The sequence below is a fragment of the Natator depressus genome, chromosome 3 (genome assembly GCF_965152275.1).
Source record: "Natator depressus isolate rNatDep1 chromosome 3, rNatDep2.hap1, whole genome shotgun sequence".
Taxonomy (NCBI): domain Eukaryota; kingdom Metazoa; phylum Chordata; order Testudines; family Cheloniidae; genus Natator; species Natator depressus.
The window spans coordinates 53,275,002-53,293,990 of NC_134236.1; the positions used below are offsets into that span (position 1 = coordinate 53,275,002).

General features: G+C 37.5%; 1 protein-coding gene across 1 annotated transcript in view; it reads right to left on the bottom strand.

The window, feature by feature from the left end:
* The window catches only part of LOC141984481 (protein eyes shut homolog), a 785,366-nt gene that overhangs the window by 399,881 nt on the left and 366,496 nt on the right, over positions 1–18,989 (bottom strand). Inside the window, exons 8-10 of the mRNA XM_074947561.1 lie at positions 15,561–15,665; positions 15,097–15,236; positions 5,787–5,953 (exon numbers count right to left, since the gene is read on the bottom strand). Coding sequence (XP_074803662.1) covers positions 5,787–5,953; positions 15,097–15,236; positions 15,561–15,665 — 412 coding nt within the window. The remainder of the gene's footprint in view (positions 1–5,786; positions 5,954–15,096; positions 15,237–15,560; positions 15,666–18,989) is intronic.

The window sequence follows — 18,989 nt, forward strand, 5'->3', positions numbered from 1 at the left end:
GTCACCTCTTTCACTAGCAGTAGAAGCCTATTATTGTTACAGACGGGTATGCAGATCACAGAACTAGCATTTTAAACAGGGATGCCAGTTAGGTTCTACAGTTAAATTCTAGATGTACAATAGAATGAAAAAGTATGGAGGTGTGAAGCAAAAAATATAATCCAACTCCTTAAATTCCCCAGCTAGTTTTGAGCAAAAGACAGGATATACCAACAGTAGCTATGGGGTTTTTTGCTTCTCAAAACGTAACTAAAATATATTTACCATTTATAATCACGCTGGCATCACACAAATAGACTGTTTCATATTCCAAACCATTCTGTCGTCGTGCAATTTTAACTCGGTAAAGACTCTTTGTTAGTGAGATTAATTCAAAATTAAATTATACATACTCTATAAGAATTTACATGGAATATGTCAAGAATACTGGAAAATGAGCAGGATATTTAGGCTTTAGTATCAACCAAATCAGTTTTCTTTCTGAAATGCAGACCTCAAAACTATTTCTATAAAGTAGGATACGTTTTAAGCATAAAACTAGTTTATCATAACATTGTAATAAAATTGTAATCATAATAATACATCAGGGTACTAACAAGTGTAAATAATCTATTAGGTCCTGTTACAGCATTTTGATTCAAGCAGGGAGACTGCTGCACCTGGGTGGAGTCCCATTGGGCTGTTTCAGTGGGGCTCTATGCAGGGGTGAGAGCTCTCCATTATAAATCAGATTGTGGGATCAGGGCCATGGTTTATTTAATTAAAACTACAGTTAATTGATCATAATTATGTAAGTACAAGGTACTCTCCCTTACTGATTAGAGTGTAATTAAAGAGCTACTTTGCAACTCTAGTAACAATGTATAGTTCCCCCAAATTTATGTTCTTCTCCTAATCAGGATTAGAATGTCAGGAACATACATACCAAAGAAATCCAACACCTAAAATGAAATGGCTCCCTCTCAAGGCAGACTCCAAAACATTCCTCTCCTTGGAGGGATCTTTCACTTTGAGGAATAATTAAATAAATACCTATCCATAGGCCATGCTAAATCCGTCCTATACATTTCCCCCTCTGCAAAGGATATAATTGAATGATGTGTACGTATAGCTGAAAGGGATATCTCAAACATGTGTATATGTTACAGTTCCCTAGTGGCCCAGGCACTGAAGATGTTCTTTTTGCTCACTAGTTTTTGGGAACAAAAGATCAAGAGTTCTATTATTCCCTTTGGTGTGTATATGCAGTTGTATGATAATGCGGTCAATATGCATTTGACAATGGATTACTTCAATAGACATGCTGACTTCCAACAGATATAATAACTCATCCAAACTGAACTGGCACCCTTGGAAATGCAGCACTTTATTTTAATTAATAAGAGTTCGCATTGCCTCCAGAAGTCCTGATCTGGCACACCATCGTGTCAACAGAAGGCATGCAAAACTCCTGGGGAACATTGTTATGACCCTTTTGCCCCCAACCATATAGCAATGACCATGATTCCTGCTTCCATTAAAGTTGTAAAAGTCCCTCTCAGCTTCAGCCAGAACTGCTACATATGCTGAAGATCTTCACAAAGTGCCCAAAAGGAATAATAAAGGGCAAGGCCCTTATTTTCCTCTCTTTTACAATGATTGTATGCCTATGTGACTCCACTGTCTATAATAGAAGTACTCCTGATTTACACTCGTGCAACAGGGGAATTAGACTCAATATCTTTAAAATTAATCTTTATAAAACCTTAAAGAAACACTTAACAAAACCACTACCTAAGTAGAGCTTTTAACCTAAAAAAGGAGAAGTGCCAGAGACTTCCTACTGCTATAATTTTACATGGAAGGTGCTCAAATATTACAGTGATGGACAACAGCTTAAAACCCTGAGATACACAGCTCTCTCTGAAAACGGTCTGCTATTGAATTATGCCTTCATGGAAATAGGAGACTACAGTCCTATTGAATTGAATACACAGTTGACATTTTATCTGTGATGTGCACAGCTAGTTCTTTTGTACTCCTAACCCTTGAAGAGAAATAGATGAGGGGGAGGGGCTCTGATTGGGTGTTAGAGTACACTAGGCAGCTGGAAGATGTCCTGGTAATGTTCCACCAGAGAGGAGTTTGAATCATATTTGGAGCTGGGAAAAAGTTTTTCAGCTAATAGTAAATTTGCAGAAAAATGGATTTTTCAGGGTATCAAAACTTTGTGAATTCAGTGAATAGTTTCAGCCAACACACAGAGTGTTTTTTTTTAAATGTTCCAAATTGACATTGTTTGGAAATGTCATTTCAAACCAACAGCTGAAACTTTTTGTTCAACCCAAATTATTTTGGTTTGTTCTTTGTTTTGTCAGGAAAAAAACAAAACAAAAAAAAATCAGTTTTGGTTCAAGTTCAACCAACTTTTTCTTTAGCTATTCTGGTTCTGCCATCCCTGCTAGCTGTTTGGAAAAAGCTCAGGTCTGGCCAATAGCAGTTTGGGAGAGGGGACAGATAGAAGGGCATGACAAAGGTGCTTAGAGCTAGCCTGAGTGCTTTACAAGCTTTCTGATCCCACTGCAGTCCCAATATGACACATCATGCCAAAGATTAACAAGAATTTCATTTTTTTAAATTAGGAAAAATACATTTGATAAGATATTTTAAATTGAATGTCCATACATGAAATACACCATCTGGTATGATATTTCACATTTTGTGGAATTCTAGAGAATAATCAAGGTGCAAACTTAATGCATGAAGAACATAGTGGTAAGTAATCTTTGAAAATTAATATACTAGGTTTAAAATGGATCATAGTATGATTGTTAATTAGAGTTACACGTCTAACTCTCTATTCATCACATTGACAGTTTGTTGCTATCTGTTCTTAAAACTAGTTTATATCAAATAAGGCTCTTGACATATCCCTTATCAAAAATGATACCTCCTTTATGACTGACATTCAAATTGCAACAATCTATTTAAAAAGTTGTGTAACTCCAGTAGTTATACTCAGTAGTTCTTGTTCTAGTCTTTTAGTTTTAAAGTAGATTGGGAAAGCAAAATGACAAATTGCATTATTTTACCTACTGAGCACATGTACTCCTGAGAAATCCATTAATTTTTGAAAGAGAAATATTGCAGTCCTCATAAAGAATGCTTGGATTGCCACCTAGAATCAGAAATCCTTGTGCACATGGCAGGATTGTACTGTACTGTAATTTCCACGCACTGTTCCTGTAATCTGCCTCCACCTTGTTTTGGAGGACTATGTTAAATCAAGCTTTTGCCTCTCTGCTGAAGCAGTCAGTTAGTGTTGGGCTGATGGTTTTAGTGATGTGTGTACTTGTTCCACAGAAACTGGTTTGATCATCAACATCATTTGCCTTCTAACGACTGAGAAGTCAGCAAATGATAAGTATGTTCTTTTTTTGTTTTGACTCTGAACTGGATTTAAACCAGTAACCTAGATGCAAAACGCCTTGTAGCCCATTACTATTTTCCAAAGCCATCCAGTCCCGTGAGACTTGTTAGCACTGTTGTAGGACAAATGGCCAAGAGGCATATAATATCATTGTTTACTGTTCTACAGATCCACTTGTGACCATCTGTACCAGTGAATTCATCCCTTACACACTATTGTAATAATCTCTGTGCAAAGAATGTCTTTAAGGTATCATTTGAAAACTCATAATTTGCTGATCGTCATTGTCCTGGTAAAATATGTGTGGCAACTTTGTATGCAAAGTTATAAGATTCCACTGTATGGTGTTACTAAGACATGTTCCAAGTCTGGGGAGCAACCAAACCAGTTCCTCAGAGACAAAGGGCAAGCTGACACCTCACCCAGGTGTAAGCAAGGTCAAATGGGCCATCACCTGCTAAGTGGCTATTCTTTGGAAGGAAAAGGTACATGGCTGAAAATCTCCATCAGAGCAAAGAAACAGAATAGAGTTCCTGTCCAGGGAGACTGCCTGGTCCCCTGTTCCCAGCTGGAGAAGCTTCTCAAAGGAGAGAGAGGACTAGAAAAAGAAAGGATAGAAAACCCAAATTCTCTCTCTGCAAATGAAAGGGCTATCCAGAGCATTCACAACACCTGAGGAACAAAGAAATCAGTGTTGGACTGGGGGAGGGATCCTGACTGATAGAAGTTCAGCAAGTAGAACTTCTGAAATGTGGTTAGAGAGACTTTGCTTTGAATTTAGCCTAGTTTGTAAAGTTAGGCATTAGTTGCATTTTATCTTTATTTTTCTTGTAACCAAGTCTGACCTTTATGCCTCATTACTTGTGTTCACTCAGCATCTATCTCTTTGTAGTTAATAAACTTGTTGTATTGTTTTATCTAAATACATGTGTTTGAATTGAAGTGTTTGGGAAAATCCATTTGGGATAACAGGATCTGTGTATTTATATTAATGAAATAACAGACTTTATATGAACTTGTATTGTCCAGGAGAAGGCTGAACAGTACCAGACGCACATTTCTGGGGAAAAATCTGGGCCTGGGAATGCACTGGTGTCACCCTGTCACGTAATTCCAGAGTGGCTGACTGCAGCACTCTCACAATATAGCTGGGAGTGATTTACACGCTGAAGAATGTGTGTGAGCAGAACCAGAGTGGAAACTACAGCAGCAAAAGCAGTGTAAAAGGCACCTGAGGTAAGAGGTATGAGATGCAACAGCTGTTCATCAGTCTACATAGTACCCTGTGTATGTCACACTAAAATTGTGGAATATTTTACCTGCCAACTACATACAATCACACATTTACCCCCTTTAAAATTATTAAACAATTGAAGATGGTACAATGAATTGATATTAAAGTTAGTCGGAAAAAAATTGAAATTCCAAATTTTTTGAAAAAAAAACATTTTTGTGATTTTTTTGTGTGTGAAAAAAATTATCTTCCATTCTTCCCCCTCCCTCATGCTCCTCCCAAAGCCAGCTGTATTTGGTAGGGTATACTTATCTAATTTTGTATGGGTTGGGGGGCAGGTCAATTATTATTTAAGTTACATATTTTATTAGAGGCTTCTAGGACAGCAGTGCTAGAGAGCAAGCATATTTTTATTTCAGATGTTTTAATAGTTTCTATCATGAGCTTTAGAATATAAATTATAAAGCATATTAATTATATATGCTCACTGTAACTCGAGGTAGCATAAAAACCACAACTTAAAAAAATATTAATAGAGGTTATAGAGATTATTTTACACCTTTTCCTGACAGAAAAATAATTCAGTGCTCACAAGCGCAACTGCACAGTGCCTGTGCATAGAGTTATTTTCTCCCTAATTTCACTGAGCCTGGTTTTAAAATATGTGTAGTGTGTTTACAGCTTACCAAGGAAATTAGAACACATTGGACAGTTTTGTCTGAACATCCTCAAGTAAAGGCCACCAATAACTCAGTATTTCAATTATCCATTTAGTTACTTTTATTTATATTTTAATATGAAAAGCTACTGCATTTGTCACTTCATGGGCCTAAAGTTATGTACCATTTTGTAAGCGAAGATGAACCGTTTAGCTGGGAATGTATTTTAGTTCTTTTAGCCTCCTCTCAAGTAAAGATATGTATAGTTATGAGACAAGCCTGTGAAATATTTCAATCTGAACAGTATATTTTTTGAAGGTATGCACTTATTACAAGTTCGTGCCCATGACATTTTAAGATTTGAGGGAGGACAGGAATGCAATAGCAAATCACATTTTAATTTTAACAGGAGGGAATAATATTTCACCTTTGCCTTTAGCCTGCACAAACTTCTATGAATACACTTAAAGTGTCATGTTAGTACCTGTATTCATTGATTCCATCTTCACAAGTGGCTCCATGCTGGCACCAGTTCTCTTCACAGTCATTAATGTTCTCCAGGCACGTTCGCCCAGTCCATCCAGGAGCACAGACACATTGAGAACTCTTGTTGTCTTCATCAAGGAAGCAGCTACCTCCATTTGCACATGACTAAAAGTGAGAATTACACACATACAAGAAGAGGGTTTCATCTCTACGGGTTGTCCTTACCTAAGAAATTTGATTAAATAAACTGTTTTGGAAATAACTGGGAGTGTGACAGTTTTCTCTCATAATGTGGTCAAAGACAAATCTCAGTGAATTAAAATATAAAGTGCAATGAAGATAAACCAACATTTGAATCTATTGTTGTGTACAATGTTATGATACAGTGTAACTATACGGTTTGTTACAATTGGTTATAAACACACGTATTTTAGGTAAGATGACAAATAATAAAATAACCTATTCTGTTAAATGTCGAAAATAAAAGCATTGCAGCCTGTAGCATAGTTATAATTTAACTTAGAATAAAGCTCTAGTCAGCAGATGTGAACATTTTTGCTGGTTCGGTAATGATTAGCTAGAACAGTGGTTTTCAACCTTTTTTTCATTTGCAGACCCCTGAAAAATGTTGAACAAAAAGTTGGAAATCTTAGACATAGTCTGTGTACCCAGGCGTCCTCAGACCATAGCTTGGAAACCACTGAGCTAGAAGAAGCAAAAGGCTGTATGAGGAACAAAGGGCACACTTTAGAATATGAATATTTGTTATGTTCTAAAATATGGATATTAAAAAAAACCCTATGTGACTGAATGAGACAAGGACATCACATTTCATCTGTTTTTGGACTTAGAATTCTAATTGTTTTTTTTGGGGGGGGGGGGTTAAAATATACTTATCTTTGAAAGAAAAAAACAAAACAAAGTAGTAATATAATTTTCAGATAGCCATGACATTTCTTGCTATGGTAAACCCTCTTTAAAATGAAGTTGCTGGTTTCGTCGAGAAAATAAGCCACCAGTCACTATAGACATAATACTGAACAGTTTGTCAGGAAGACTAATTCTCTGGCCAGCCACTGAATGTTGAAAGATCTATAGGCAATTTGGGGAATTCCTACTTTAGCTGGTCATTACAATGTGAAGACTGACAAATGTAACATACTAACATACTTTTTGGGGGCATAGAAGGAGAAGCACTGACACAGATGAGTAAGACTTTTTGAACCAAAATCTGCTGTTACTTAAACCAGGGCAACTCCAATGAACCTTAAGAGCAGAAGTAGTTTCTTACATGCACCTTTCTACATTTCTCTTGTGCTTAGTTGTTGGATACTCTGCTCTGAGTGGCAAGTAAAACTTAGCAGATACAAATATATCACCTACAGTATTATTTAATGAAAATGCAGATTTGTGATGCTTAAAGGAAAATGTTTGTATGACTTGTGTATTCTGGATTTTCCAAGGGTTGTCAGGAAGAGGAATTAATATAATTCTATGACTAACCTTTAAAATTCTGCTAGTGTCTTCAATCTATCCTGTATATAGTTCTGAACCTGTTTTGATGCTTAGTAAATATTTTACAGGGTTGGCAAGGACTAGCACATTTTGCAATCTGCTGATTGTGAAAGATTAATAAATCTTGTTGGGGCAAAAATACTCTTTTTTTTTTCTTTAAACAAAAAGGTTCATTCATTTTCCAATGTATCAAAGATCACCTGAGCTCTAGGAAGGAAATGTATCCTCGTTTCTTGTCAGTGTTTAAGTTTTAAGGTCTCTTTTCAGCTTCCATGCAAACTTAGCCTTCATAAAAATAGGAAAAAACTACTTTTAAAAAATATGAAACTAAGGCTTTTCTCGCTAGTCTATTGACTTCTAAAGAAAATGGTGAGTTGGGCTCTGCCAATGATCTATGTAGCTCCCTAGTATCTCAGTTTGATTGAGTCTGAATCCATTTAAAATGTTATCAAGATTTGTAGCAATAAAAATTCTTGCCAGAAATTCGCTATATTAATTTGTCTTTGATTAAGTTTTAAACTGACCTTAAAATTGGATCTTTTTGCTATGCTATTAGTGTTAAATACTGGAATTATGCTGGGCTCATTTCTCAATGTGACTACTCTTGATGGAGGGAACTACTCAGCTTGAATAAAGTTGGTAGAATCAAGCCCTCTTTACAGTTATGGAAATATTTTTTCCCTTTTATATATAAATGTATATATCTTGCCCTTTTATTTTGTCTGGGTATTTCCTGAGGTTTTGCTAAATTTTCAAGGCTCTAAATGCTCTCTCCCACTCCCTTTGTTATTGGATCTCATATAAAATGTTTGCCTTGATTTCAAAGTTCATTATTGAATCATGCATCAGGAAATTATAAATAAAATGTTAAGAAAAGCAGAGTATGTTTGAATTTAGGAATAAAACAAAATATGAGGTCTTTATATCCCCAATATACCTATATGAGGCTAGTCTACCCACTGGTGTTTCTCTATATTTGATCAGAGATAACAGCAGCATTATGAGTATAGTATATATGTGTGCAAGCATGCTTCCTCACCAATTATAGAGTCCAAAACCTTAAGGCCAAAAGGTACTATTATGATCAGCTAGTCTGACCTCCTGCATATGTCAGGCCAGACATTTTCACTCAGTGATTCCTGCATCAAGCCTGTAAACTCTGTTTGAGATAAAGCAGACCTTTCAGAAATATCTAGTTTTATTTAAAGACTCCAAAAGATGGCAAGTCCATGATGTCCCTAGGTGAGTTGTTTCAGTGGTTATCTTGGAATGCAGTGACAATGAAAAGGAGTTAGGATCATTGCAAATTCCAACTGAACCTGAGCTCCCAGTGCGGTACTGTAGCTAAGGGGGCACAGTTAAAAATGTGCACGTTATTTCTAGTCCGAATTTGTGTAACTTCATCATCATTAGATTGTGTACTGCCTTTTTCTGTTCAAATTAAGATCTGACTACTATCAGAAATTTATTCCCCATTTAGGTACTTGCAGACCATGAGCAAGCCATCTCTTAACCCTTCTCTTGGATAAACTAAATCGATTGAGCTCTTTTAGTCTCTTACTATAAGGCAGGTTTCCCACATTTCAAATAATTCTTGTAGCTCTTTCCTGAACCCTTTCCACTTTGTCAAAATCCTTGCTGAAGTGTGGACTGGCCATAGAACTGGATACAGTATCCATGAATGGCTTTATCTAAAGGTAATAATACCACTTCCCTACTCCTGCTCTATCTCCCCTGCTCTTACAACCAAGGATCACATTTGTCCTCTTAGCTACAGCATTACCCTGGGAACTTATGTTCAGCTGGTACTTTCAATAACCCCTAAGTCCTATTTATTCTCACTGCATTCCAGGGCAATTACCCTCCAGTACATGTGACCTAAATTCTTTATTTCTAGATATATGACCTTGCATTTTACTGTATTAAATGTATATTGTTCAAATGAGCCTACCTTGACAACTGACAACCTCCCTTTAATGTTCATTTAACCATCACATGATCCATAAGCCCCTAGCCTACAAACACTTACTCACATGAGTAACTTCCTGTATGTGAGAGGCTCCACTAAGCTAGTATGGGTACACTGACCCACTTGTACTGTAACCTATTCTAGCAACCTGCTTCAATGTTCTAGATTAGATACAGCTTCAACAAGAATTCCGATGGCACCTTGAAGACTAACAGATTTATTTGGGCATAATCTTTCATGGGTAAAAAAAACCACTTCTTCATATGCATGGAGTGAAAATTACAGATACAGGCATAAATATATATTGGCACATGAAGAGAAGGGAGTTACCTTACAAGTGGAGAACTAATGTTGAAGGCCAATTCAGTCAGGGTGGATGTGATCCACCTCCCAATAATTGATGAGGAGCTGTCAATATCAAGAGAGGGAAAATTGCTTTTGTAGTGAGTCAGCCAATCCCAGTCCCTATTCAAACCCAAATTGATGGTGTTAAATTTGCAAATGAATTGTAGCTCTGCAGTTTCTCTCTGAAGTCTGTTTTTAAAGGTTTTTTTGTTGAAGAACGGCTATTTTAAAATCTGTTATTGAGTGTCCAGGAAGATTGAAGTGTTCTCCTACTGGCTTTTGTATGTTCCTCATTCTTCATTCTTTGGCAGTGAGTTCCAGAGTCTAGGCCCATCTGGGGGGTTGGGGGAATGGGATATGTTTTCTGCAGTTGCGTACCTCCCCATATCAGCTGACACTTTCATTGTTCCATTGGAACATACGTCTATGGTCTCCCTAGAGGGGAGTCAAGGCTTCGTGCCCTGTCAGCTCTTGCACCCTCAGAGGCAGTTTCAGAAGGGAGTCCAAGTCAATGCCAGTTACAGTGGTGTTTTTTGTGATGTGGCTGCCTGGTGACACTGGGAACTAGACTGGGCTTATTTCCCAAGGGTTATCATATGGCAATGTCTTTTGGTGACTACCAGCCTGGGCTGGATTCCAACCAGTTACCTAGAAGTGAAAGGCTCCAGATTCCATGACCAGTTCCCTGAGCCGCCTGTTCCTCTGGGTGTGGCTTTACTTTCCATAGGAACTAAGAAAAGAGGATTGAAGGGTGGGGGGAGGGGTTGTTAGGAAAGTTGTCCTTCAGTTAGATTTAAATCAGGACTGAGGTCACAACTGAAACTGAGTAAAGGGGTATGAATTGCAGAGTGCACATAAATGTTGCATTCTAATTGCTGGTATGAAATAAAAAGTGCATAGTTCGCATAAACATAGTCCTCTTTCAAACAGGACTACACGTTAACATAGTCTGTTTGAAAAAGGACTATGTTAATGGAAGCAAGCTACCTTTTAGTTCACACCATCAACACCCACACAGAGTAGTACAGTGAGACATTTTGGTGCACTATGAAATCCATACTCCCATAGCCTGCACTGCAGGGCAGTGCAGACAAGTCCTTATATCAGCAGTGGGCAACCTGCGGCCAGCACGCAGCCCATCAGGGTAATCTGCTGGCAGGCCGCAAGACAGTGTTTGCATTGACCGTCCCCAGGCACGGCTACCCACAGCTCCCAGTGGCCGTGGTTTGCCGTTCCCGGCCAATGGGATCTGCGGGAAGTAGCAGCCCACTGGCCACAGGTTGCCCACCACTGCCTTAGATTATTATACTCCAGTTTAGATAGAAACAGAAATAATTTTAGAAGGAATTTAAGCTAAATACAATTGTTAAGATACTATTCAAATCACAGAAAGACCTCTATACAAATGGTTTTCTAACCCTTTCATTTTGCAAATTAAAACTAAATTCTGATACTCTTACACTCAGTAGTACCTATAAGACTACTTGTGGAGTAAAATACTATTAAGTATAAGTAAGGGTATCAAAATCTGCCCTTGATAAGAGTGAGATCATTTGATGAGCCACCTTTCCTCATTCCCCCAATACCAGAATCTTCCCAAGGCTTGTATATCAAAAATAAAGTTTTTTTTTTAAATGCCTTGTTATGTGATAATGATAAAGAAATACAGGCAATTACTTTTCTCTAAAACTGAACAAGAACATTTCTTACAATAAAGAAACAGTGTGATTCCCTACGCAACTCTCTCTCTCTGTCTCTGCTTCACTGTCCAGTTTCTCCCAGGAAATTTCCCAGTCCACTTTGCCTGGCTTCCTGTTACTATTTTAATAAACAATATTGTCCCTTTTTATAGTAAACCCTAATCATATTATTGCAGATTATCTCATGCATTATCACTGCAAAGCCAATCTCATAGTTGCAGGCAGGGCGACCAAAAAATGCCATAGAGTGAAAATGATCAGTTAATTTGCCCTAGATGGCAAGTGACGATATTCTCTTCAGGACTCATGGGAGACATAATGGGTAGAAAGCAGGATTCTGTTTGTTTTTTTCTTCAAGAAATGAAACAAATGTTTACCTTTTTCCTGTCTTTTACCTCTGATCCCAGACAATGAAATAAATATCCATCCTCAAATTGAGAAATGGTCTTGGATTATAAACTCAATATATCATGACAATGTATAGAAATGTACAGAAAAGACCTTTTTTCCAGAAAGTTATAGTGGTTGCTGGCGGTGTCTAAAACTTATGCCTACAATGAAAACTGACTGAGCTACTACCTTTATTCAGAGATTTTCATCCTAAATTTGCAGAACTGCAGAAGTAAAATTCATTTGCAAATTTAACACCCTTAATTTGGGTTTGAATAGGGACTGGGAGTGGCTGGCTCATTACAAAAGCAGCTTTGCCTCTCCTGGAATTGACACCTCCTCATCAATTATTGGGAGTGGACTACATTCACCATGATTGAATTGGCCCTGTCAACACTGTTTCTCCACTTGTGAGGTAACTTCTCTTCATGTGTCAGGATATAATGCCTGCATCTGTAATTTTCACTTCATGCATCTGAAGAAGTGGTTGTTTACCCATGAAAGCTCATGCCCAAATAAAACTGTTAGTCTTTAAGGTGCCACCGGAATCCATGTTGTTTTTGTGGATACAGACTAACACAGCTACCCCCTGATACTTCATCCTAAAGTGTGTCTCAAACTACAATCCTGAAGTTTTAAAATTCCACCTGTTATTCAGAGGATATCTGTCCCCGCAAAGGTGGATTACGGAATCCCCATAAATGATAGTCAGGGCAGGTAGAATGTTAAGGCTCCATATCTGTACGAGTATTGTATAATAGCACTAAAATACCAACCTTCTCTGGGGTAGAATGGCCCAAGCTAAAATCCCACACAATTTGAAAATATAAATTGTTAATCTTTTATATCCACAACAGTCCTTGTAGCAGCCCAATGTACTATAGAAGATGAATACCATGTTTGAACATATTTAGACTTGAGGGTTTATAATTAGTTCATACTTTAAACAATAAAATGTAGTTCTACTTTGAAAAGTGGCTCCTAAATTGAAGAACAAAATCTACACCCATTGACCGTGTCTCATTGAAACCAGATCAAATTTGTTTTGCTTACATTGCAAGTATAGCTTTTTTCTAAATGTCAGACCTGCAAAGCCAAGCAGGAATCTAAAAGCCAAGCCATGCTATGTCTGGCTCATACATCACCAGTAATAAACATTCTGCCCACAGAAGAATTATTTATATGGGGGACAAGTCTGAGATAAATCAGAAAAGCCATTTTTTGAAAAATGGGTGGGTTTTAGTTTTTGAAAACCATTCTTTTTCCCCACTTATAACTCAAAAATGACAGGTTTCAGAGTAGCAGCCGTGTTAGTCTGTATCCGCAAAAAGAAAAGGAGGACTTGTGGCACCTCAAAATTTATTTGAGCATAAGCTAGTTGGTTTACCGCTATCCCTAGGGCCCCTTGGCTGGGACCCGGAGTAGAGGGCGGGCCCAGGTCCCTCCCTTTCCACTCCCCTCCTCTAGGAGACTAATGGGGCAGTTAATACCCCAGGTCAGGGGCAAGAAATGGTGCCCTGAAACCCCCCCCCCAAGAAGAGAAAGCGCGAGACCCATCATAATAGTGCCGGCAATTTGCCACTATATATATATACATATATATATATATATATATATAATTTCATTCATACCTACAAAAAGAAATAACGGCTTTAAATGTTTAAGAAATTATTTAATTTAATTCCTTAATGGAAATTGTAGTATCACTTACAATATTACTAACACTACACCAAAGACCGTTCAGAGTTTTTTAAGTCATTTTCATGAAGCAAATGATATTAATTTACCGATCTCTGCACTAGGGAGTTGAGCAAAAAGAAAATGTATCTCATACTTTCTTTTTATTTCTGTTTTCTTTCACCTTAGAGAAAACAGTAGTTTATCACATTATGACCAAATTAAATGCCTCATACAATATATATACAGTCCACATAAATTTATGACTGTCTCTGTAATGTTTGTATGAATAAATTAGATATGTCTTAAGGCTTTTAAGGAAATATTACAATAAAATGTTTTAGTAGCTCCCATCAGCATCCTTGGCACATCATCACTTCCCATCCTAACTAGCCATAATGATTATTGCATCATTATAGTGTTATGCAAGGTACAGTAAATTTGCACTCAGTATAGCACTTTAAATCATAAAAATGTTAAAATTTACCAGATGCTGAACAATTTAAATTTAAACCTTTAAGGCAGTAAGTATTTCTGTGTTATATTTCATATTCATTGGTGAATGTGGTACCCATGGACTTCAAGGTAAAATAAATGTTGATTGCTTCTTTGTAAATGCATTGCCTGCTTTGTACAGTATATTTTTGTGGTAAGTATATTTCAGTAAAATAATTGACTACATCAAATCTTTTTAAGCACAGGTTATCATGTCTGGGCAGCTGTTTGAAATGACTAGGACACAAACATTGTTTTTCAAATAAATATCATTATGAAAAATACAATAGAATTTTATTTCCTCCAATAAAATATCCTAAAAATTGAAAATAAGGGCCCAGGACTGCAGTCCTTTGTTATGTGAATAAATTTTAGTCACACAAATAGTTCTATTGAATGGACTACTCATATGAGTAAACAGTTTCAAGATCTCATCACATCTTTCTTTAGAAATGGGTTGAGTCGTTTTTAAAACAGAGTTTGTAATGGTATTGAAAATAGCCAAGTAAATATACAGTTGTCCTGCAGTACAGAAAGAAAAAAAAAGAGAAGAAATTCTGTCATAATTTACACCAATTCAATTGACTGCTGAGCCTTTAAAGTCAGATCAGTATATCTTGCAGGTATGTACATGGTCTTGAAGGTTTCTTTATATGGTCTAACTCAATGTGTAGCACTCTAGCCTCTGGACCAAATGATCCTGAATACAATTTCTACACATGGAATCAGTCTGACGGCTAATACTAGCACTGGAGTGCAGGGGCAACAGTAGAATGACCATTTGGATACCATGCTGAACTGAGGCTTCTTCCACACATTCATTGTCCAAACAGATGCATAGGATTCCATTGTACTTTTTGAATATGAATTGGGGATTACTCTCTTCCCCTGGGAAGCATTTCCTCACATAATAACAATGGATTCTAATACCTTAGGTGTTTGGGAGTGATTTCTGGGTTCATAATGGATAATATATTTGCCTGAACAGTCATTGCATTACTATTATATAACTCATTACTTCATAAAATATTTTGAGATACTCTGAATGTGAACCAAATTTAATTCAATCCTATATATGCAGGTTCTTAGTACTTACAATGAGAATTTCTATGTTTTTTTAATAAATTTATAATATTTTCAACTACAATTACTTGATTGTGGTTTTATAATATTTTATTTTCATAAAGTATTGGGGTGAACATATTACTTTATCTTACCTCTATATTTTCAATACATGGTAACAAACATGTATAATTAAGTCCATGAGGTCTGTCCACACACAGTTCCTCTGAGGTGCAGCTTATATTGTAGAATAAGCAGGCATCGATATCCAGTTCACATTTTTCACCTTCAAATCCTATACCATACAAAGAGAAAAGTTTTAATCACAGTTCATTCACATACATTGACATTGGGCCTAGCCATGACGCTAGTAGTTAACATAACTCTAGGAGTAATTGGACCATTTTATGTTTCGAAAAGGACACTTCAAACAAAGCATGAAAGGAGAGTCTGCAAAAAATTATGCATTGTATAACGATGTATTAAGTCAAGCTGTATGGCCACTTTTATATAAGGAAATGATTGAAAGAGAATTTAAATAGGTGAATTAAATTAAATTAAATTCTCTCATTTAATATTGGTGTTACTAAAGAAGTACAATTTATCTGGAATGACTTACCCATGAGGCAGGTACACTTAAAATGGCCTATGGAATCAATGCATGTTCCTCCGTGTTTACATGGATGGGAACCACACTCATCAATTTCCATCTCACAGAACGCTCCTGGGTAAAAATCCAAAAAGATTGTTTATTTCCCCCTAAAAAATGTTAGGGATGATGAGCAGATTCTTAATAAATAAAATATCAAACTGGGACAAATAGTTTACGGAATAAAATATTTAAGGTTTTAAACAGTCAAAAAAAACAGTGGAATATTGACCAGAACCTAAGGACTTAATCTTGTAAGGATCCAAGAGCCCTCACCTCCTATTGACTGGAAAAGTGCTCCATGCTTTACAGAGTAAGTCTCTGTGTTTGTACAGCACCTAGCTGTCCTAAGCTCTATGATCATACAAATAGTAAATAATAACAATGCTCTCCAGTCTCTCTGAAGCAGCTCTTAGGATCATTCCATTAGCTGATTAAGGCTTTATCAGCACTAAGAAGTAACAGCATTAGCAACTGCCACTTGGTAAAGCCACCTAGAGAAGAGAGAAGCACCCAAATCATGGAGTGCCAGGGTTCAGCTAACAACAGGACTGTCAGCTCTACCACAGTCAGGAAAAAGCCATAAAAGAATGTTACAATGTAAACACAGAAATTGTAACTCTGTGTAAATGGGGTTTCAAAATGTATTTTCCATATGTTATTTACCAGAAGTAAAATGAAGGGAAAACTTCACAAAAACTGGGGGGGAGGGGGAGGGGGAAATCCACCTGATAAGCATCACTGCAAAATATGCAACATTAAACTGCTTTCTGAAAACTCTAGTACTTCTCTCAGCTTTGCACCACTCTTCCTCGCTCCCCCGCCCCTTTAAAATTGTGCTGCACTTTTGCATCATCAGAAGCAGAGCAGATGATAAAAATGCAAAATCTTTGGCTTAAGTATGTGGGAAAAAAATCTAAGAATATTCTCCCAAACCCAGGCAAAAGTTTCAGTCATTCAGAGGATATCAGTAACCAAAGGGGTTATTATACTCTAACCTAATTTACTGAGAAATCAGATAGCAAACACCAATGATTTTCTTAAAGTGAGTTACCAAGTTAAAAACTATTCATGCAAAAAGTTCACAAACGAAATACTACCACAAAAAAATGCTGCTCTGTACTCAAATATAGTATATTTCTGGAGCTGATATTGTGTTAAAAAGTTGTATTTTCGTAATGGTGAAATTCAGCTCCATGCATAGGATCAACACATGTTCTAGATCCAGTTTAAAACCCAGTTGACATGGTCCTTTAGCTTTGTGCTGGCCTGCTTCATTGAGTTGAATCTGATCTTTAATTAATTTAATCTTAATGATAGAGCTGTTTGAAAAATAGGGTTTTATTTACAGGAAAATGTTAATGAAAGTGGCAGAAAATTGTCATTTTTTCCATGTAAAATTTCATCTTTAAAAAAAATGACAACTTTTATAGCCAAAAGTCCAATTTTTGTTTTTAGCTTTTTGACAAAAAGTTGATATTCCCAGAGAAAGCAGACTTTTTGTGAAAAAGAAAAATGCATACCCAAAACCTCATTTTTTTCCATCCAACACAGTTCAGACAGGAAAACTTCTACTAGTCCTACTTAAATATTCACATTTGTATGGAAGTGTACATGCCCACTGGACCACAGGGAATAATTTCTTTTTTATGTCTGAGTAAAATAATATTTTTCTATCATCTTCCAAATATGGAGAAGTATATTTTTGTACTTGGTGTGGTAAAATTTTGTTGCAAATTTGCAAGGCTGATATAAAGGGATTGGAGGAAAACATAAATATCTCAATGACAGAGATAAAACAGGAAGGCTATGCTTGATTATACTGTGAGATGTTGATTTTATTTTTTCCTTTAAGGCTTATTCTGTGAGGTAGGCAGTTATACGAAGGATAGAACAATCTACTCAAAAATGAGAGCCAGTGACCCAAAAGACATTCAGGGTCAAGTGTAATGTTAGACAAATTCCAAATCTGAAATGATATTTATAAAGTTAAATTGATGTAACATTCATGACATTCAAAACTGAAATTAAAATAAAATAAAATAGACACAATCATTTGATTTCACTCAAAAGCAAAGTAGTAAGAAGGGGTGAAGAAAGGGAGTAAGAAGAAAAGCTCAGAAATTCAACATGTTGTGAAAAAGAAAAGAAAAAAAATGTTCCATTTCAAACCCTGCAAAATGTAAAACAAATTTAAAATTTTAGTTTGTTTTTGTGGAATTGTTTTTTTAAATGTTCTGATCAGCTCTTTTTTATGACTATGTTGCTCTGTAGTGCTTGCCCTTTAGAGAACATAAGTTAACAATCTGTGAAATTGGCGGGGGAGGGTGTGGTAATTATCCGAGGTTCCATTTCAGCAAAGCATTTAAGAATGTGCTTAAGTCAATCCTTCTTCAGCAAAGCACTTAAGATCATTCTTAATGGACTGTTGAGTAAAGGCCTGAAGTTTTAGCTTTTATAGACTCCTGGGAGTGTGAGAAGGAATTAACCTATTAGGGCCCTGATCACTTTTAGATAGAAAAACCATACAAGCCCAATGTATTTCACTAACATGATATTTAGCGTAGGCTATAGCCAAGGGTGAAAGTAAGTCTAGAGACTTATCGGTACGGGGCTGGGCTGGGGCCAGCTCTGGCCCCCGGAAGGGGTGGGGCCTTGGGCAGAAGGGGTGGGTCTGGGGGAGGTCAGAGCCAGCCCCGGCCCACCCTGTACTGGGAAGTGCCTCCTTCCCCCTCCCCTGGGTAACAGTGGCAGCCGGGGGCTCTGGCGGCAGTTTAAAGGGCCCTGGGTGGTAACGGCTGGAGCCCCACTGCCGGAGCCTTGGGGTAGTGGCGGTGGGGCTGGGGTGGCAATTTAAAGGGCCCGGGGTGGTAACGGCTGGAGCCCTGGGCCCTTTAAATCATACCCGGAGCCCCGCCGCTGCTTCCCCAGGGCTCCGGCAGCAGGGTTCTGGGGACGGAGCTCCAGCCGCCACTACCGCCCCAGGCCCTTTAAATAGTCCCCTAGGGCAGTGGGGCTCTGGCAGCAATTTAAAGGGCCAGGGGCTCCAGCCACTGCTGGGAGCTGCAGGCCCTTTAAATTGTGCCTGGGGAAACTGATCTACCCTGGTACGGCACACCGGCTCTTTCCGGTACGCAGTACCGGGGCGTACCGGCTTACTTTCACCTTTGGCTATAGCTATACACATAGAGAGTACACAAAACAGTTACCAGCCTGCATCACACAAGGCAGCAAGCAGCAGGAAATGGCAAACAGGCAGACAAAAGCTGTCAAGCCACCAAAGAGTTTTCTCAGCTGCAGTACTACAATACTTGGACTTCTGTAACATCATTCATTTTAATTTATAAAACGAAAGCTATTTTGGCAAGTTCTGCTATAGCTTTCCCACTTCAAGATTTA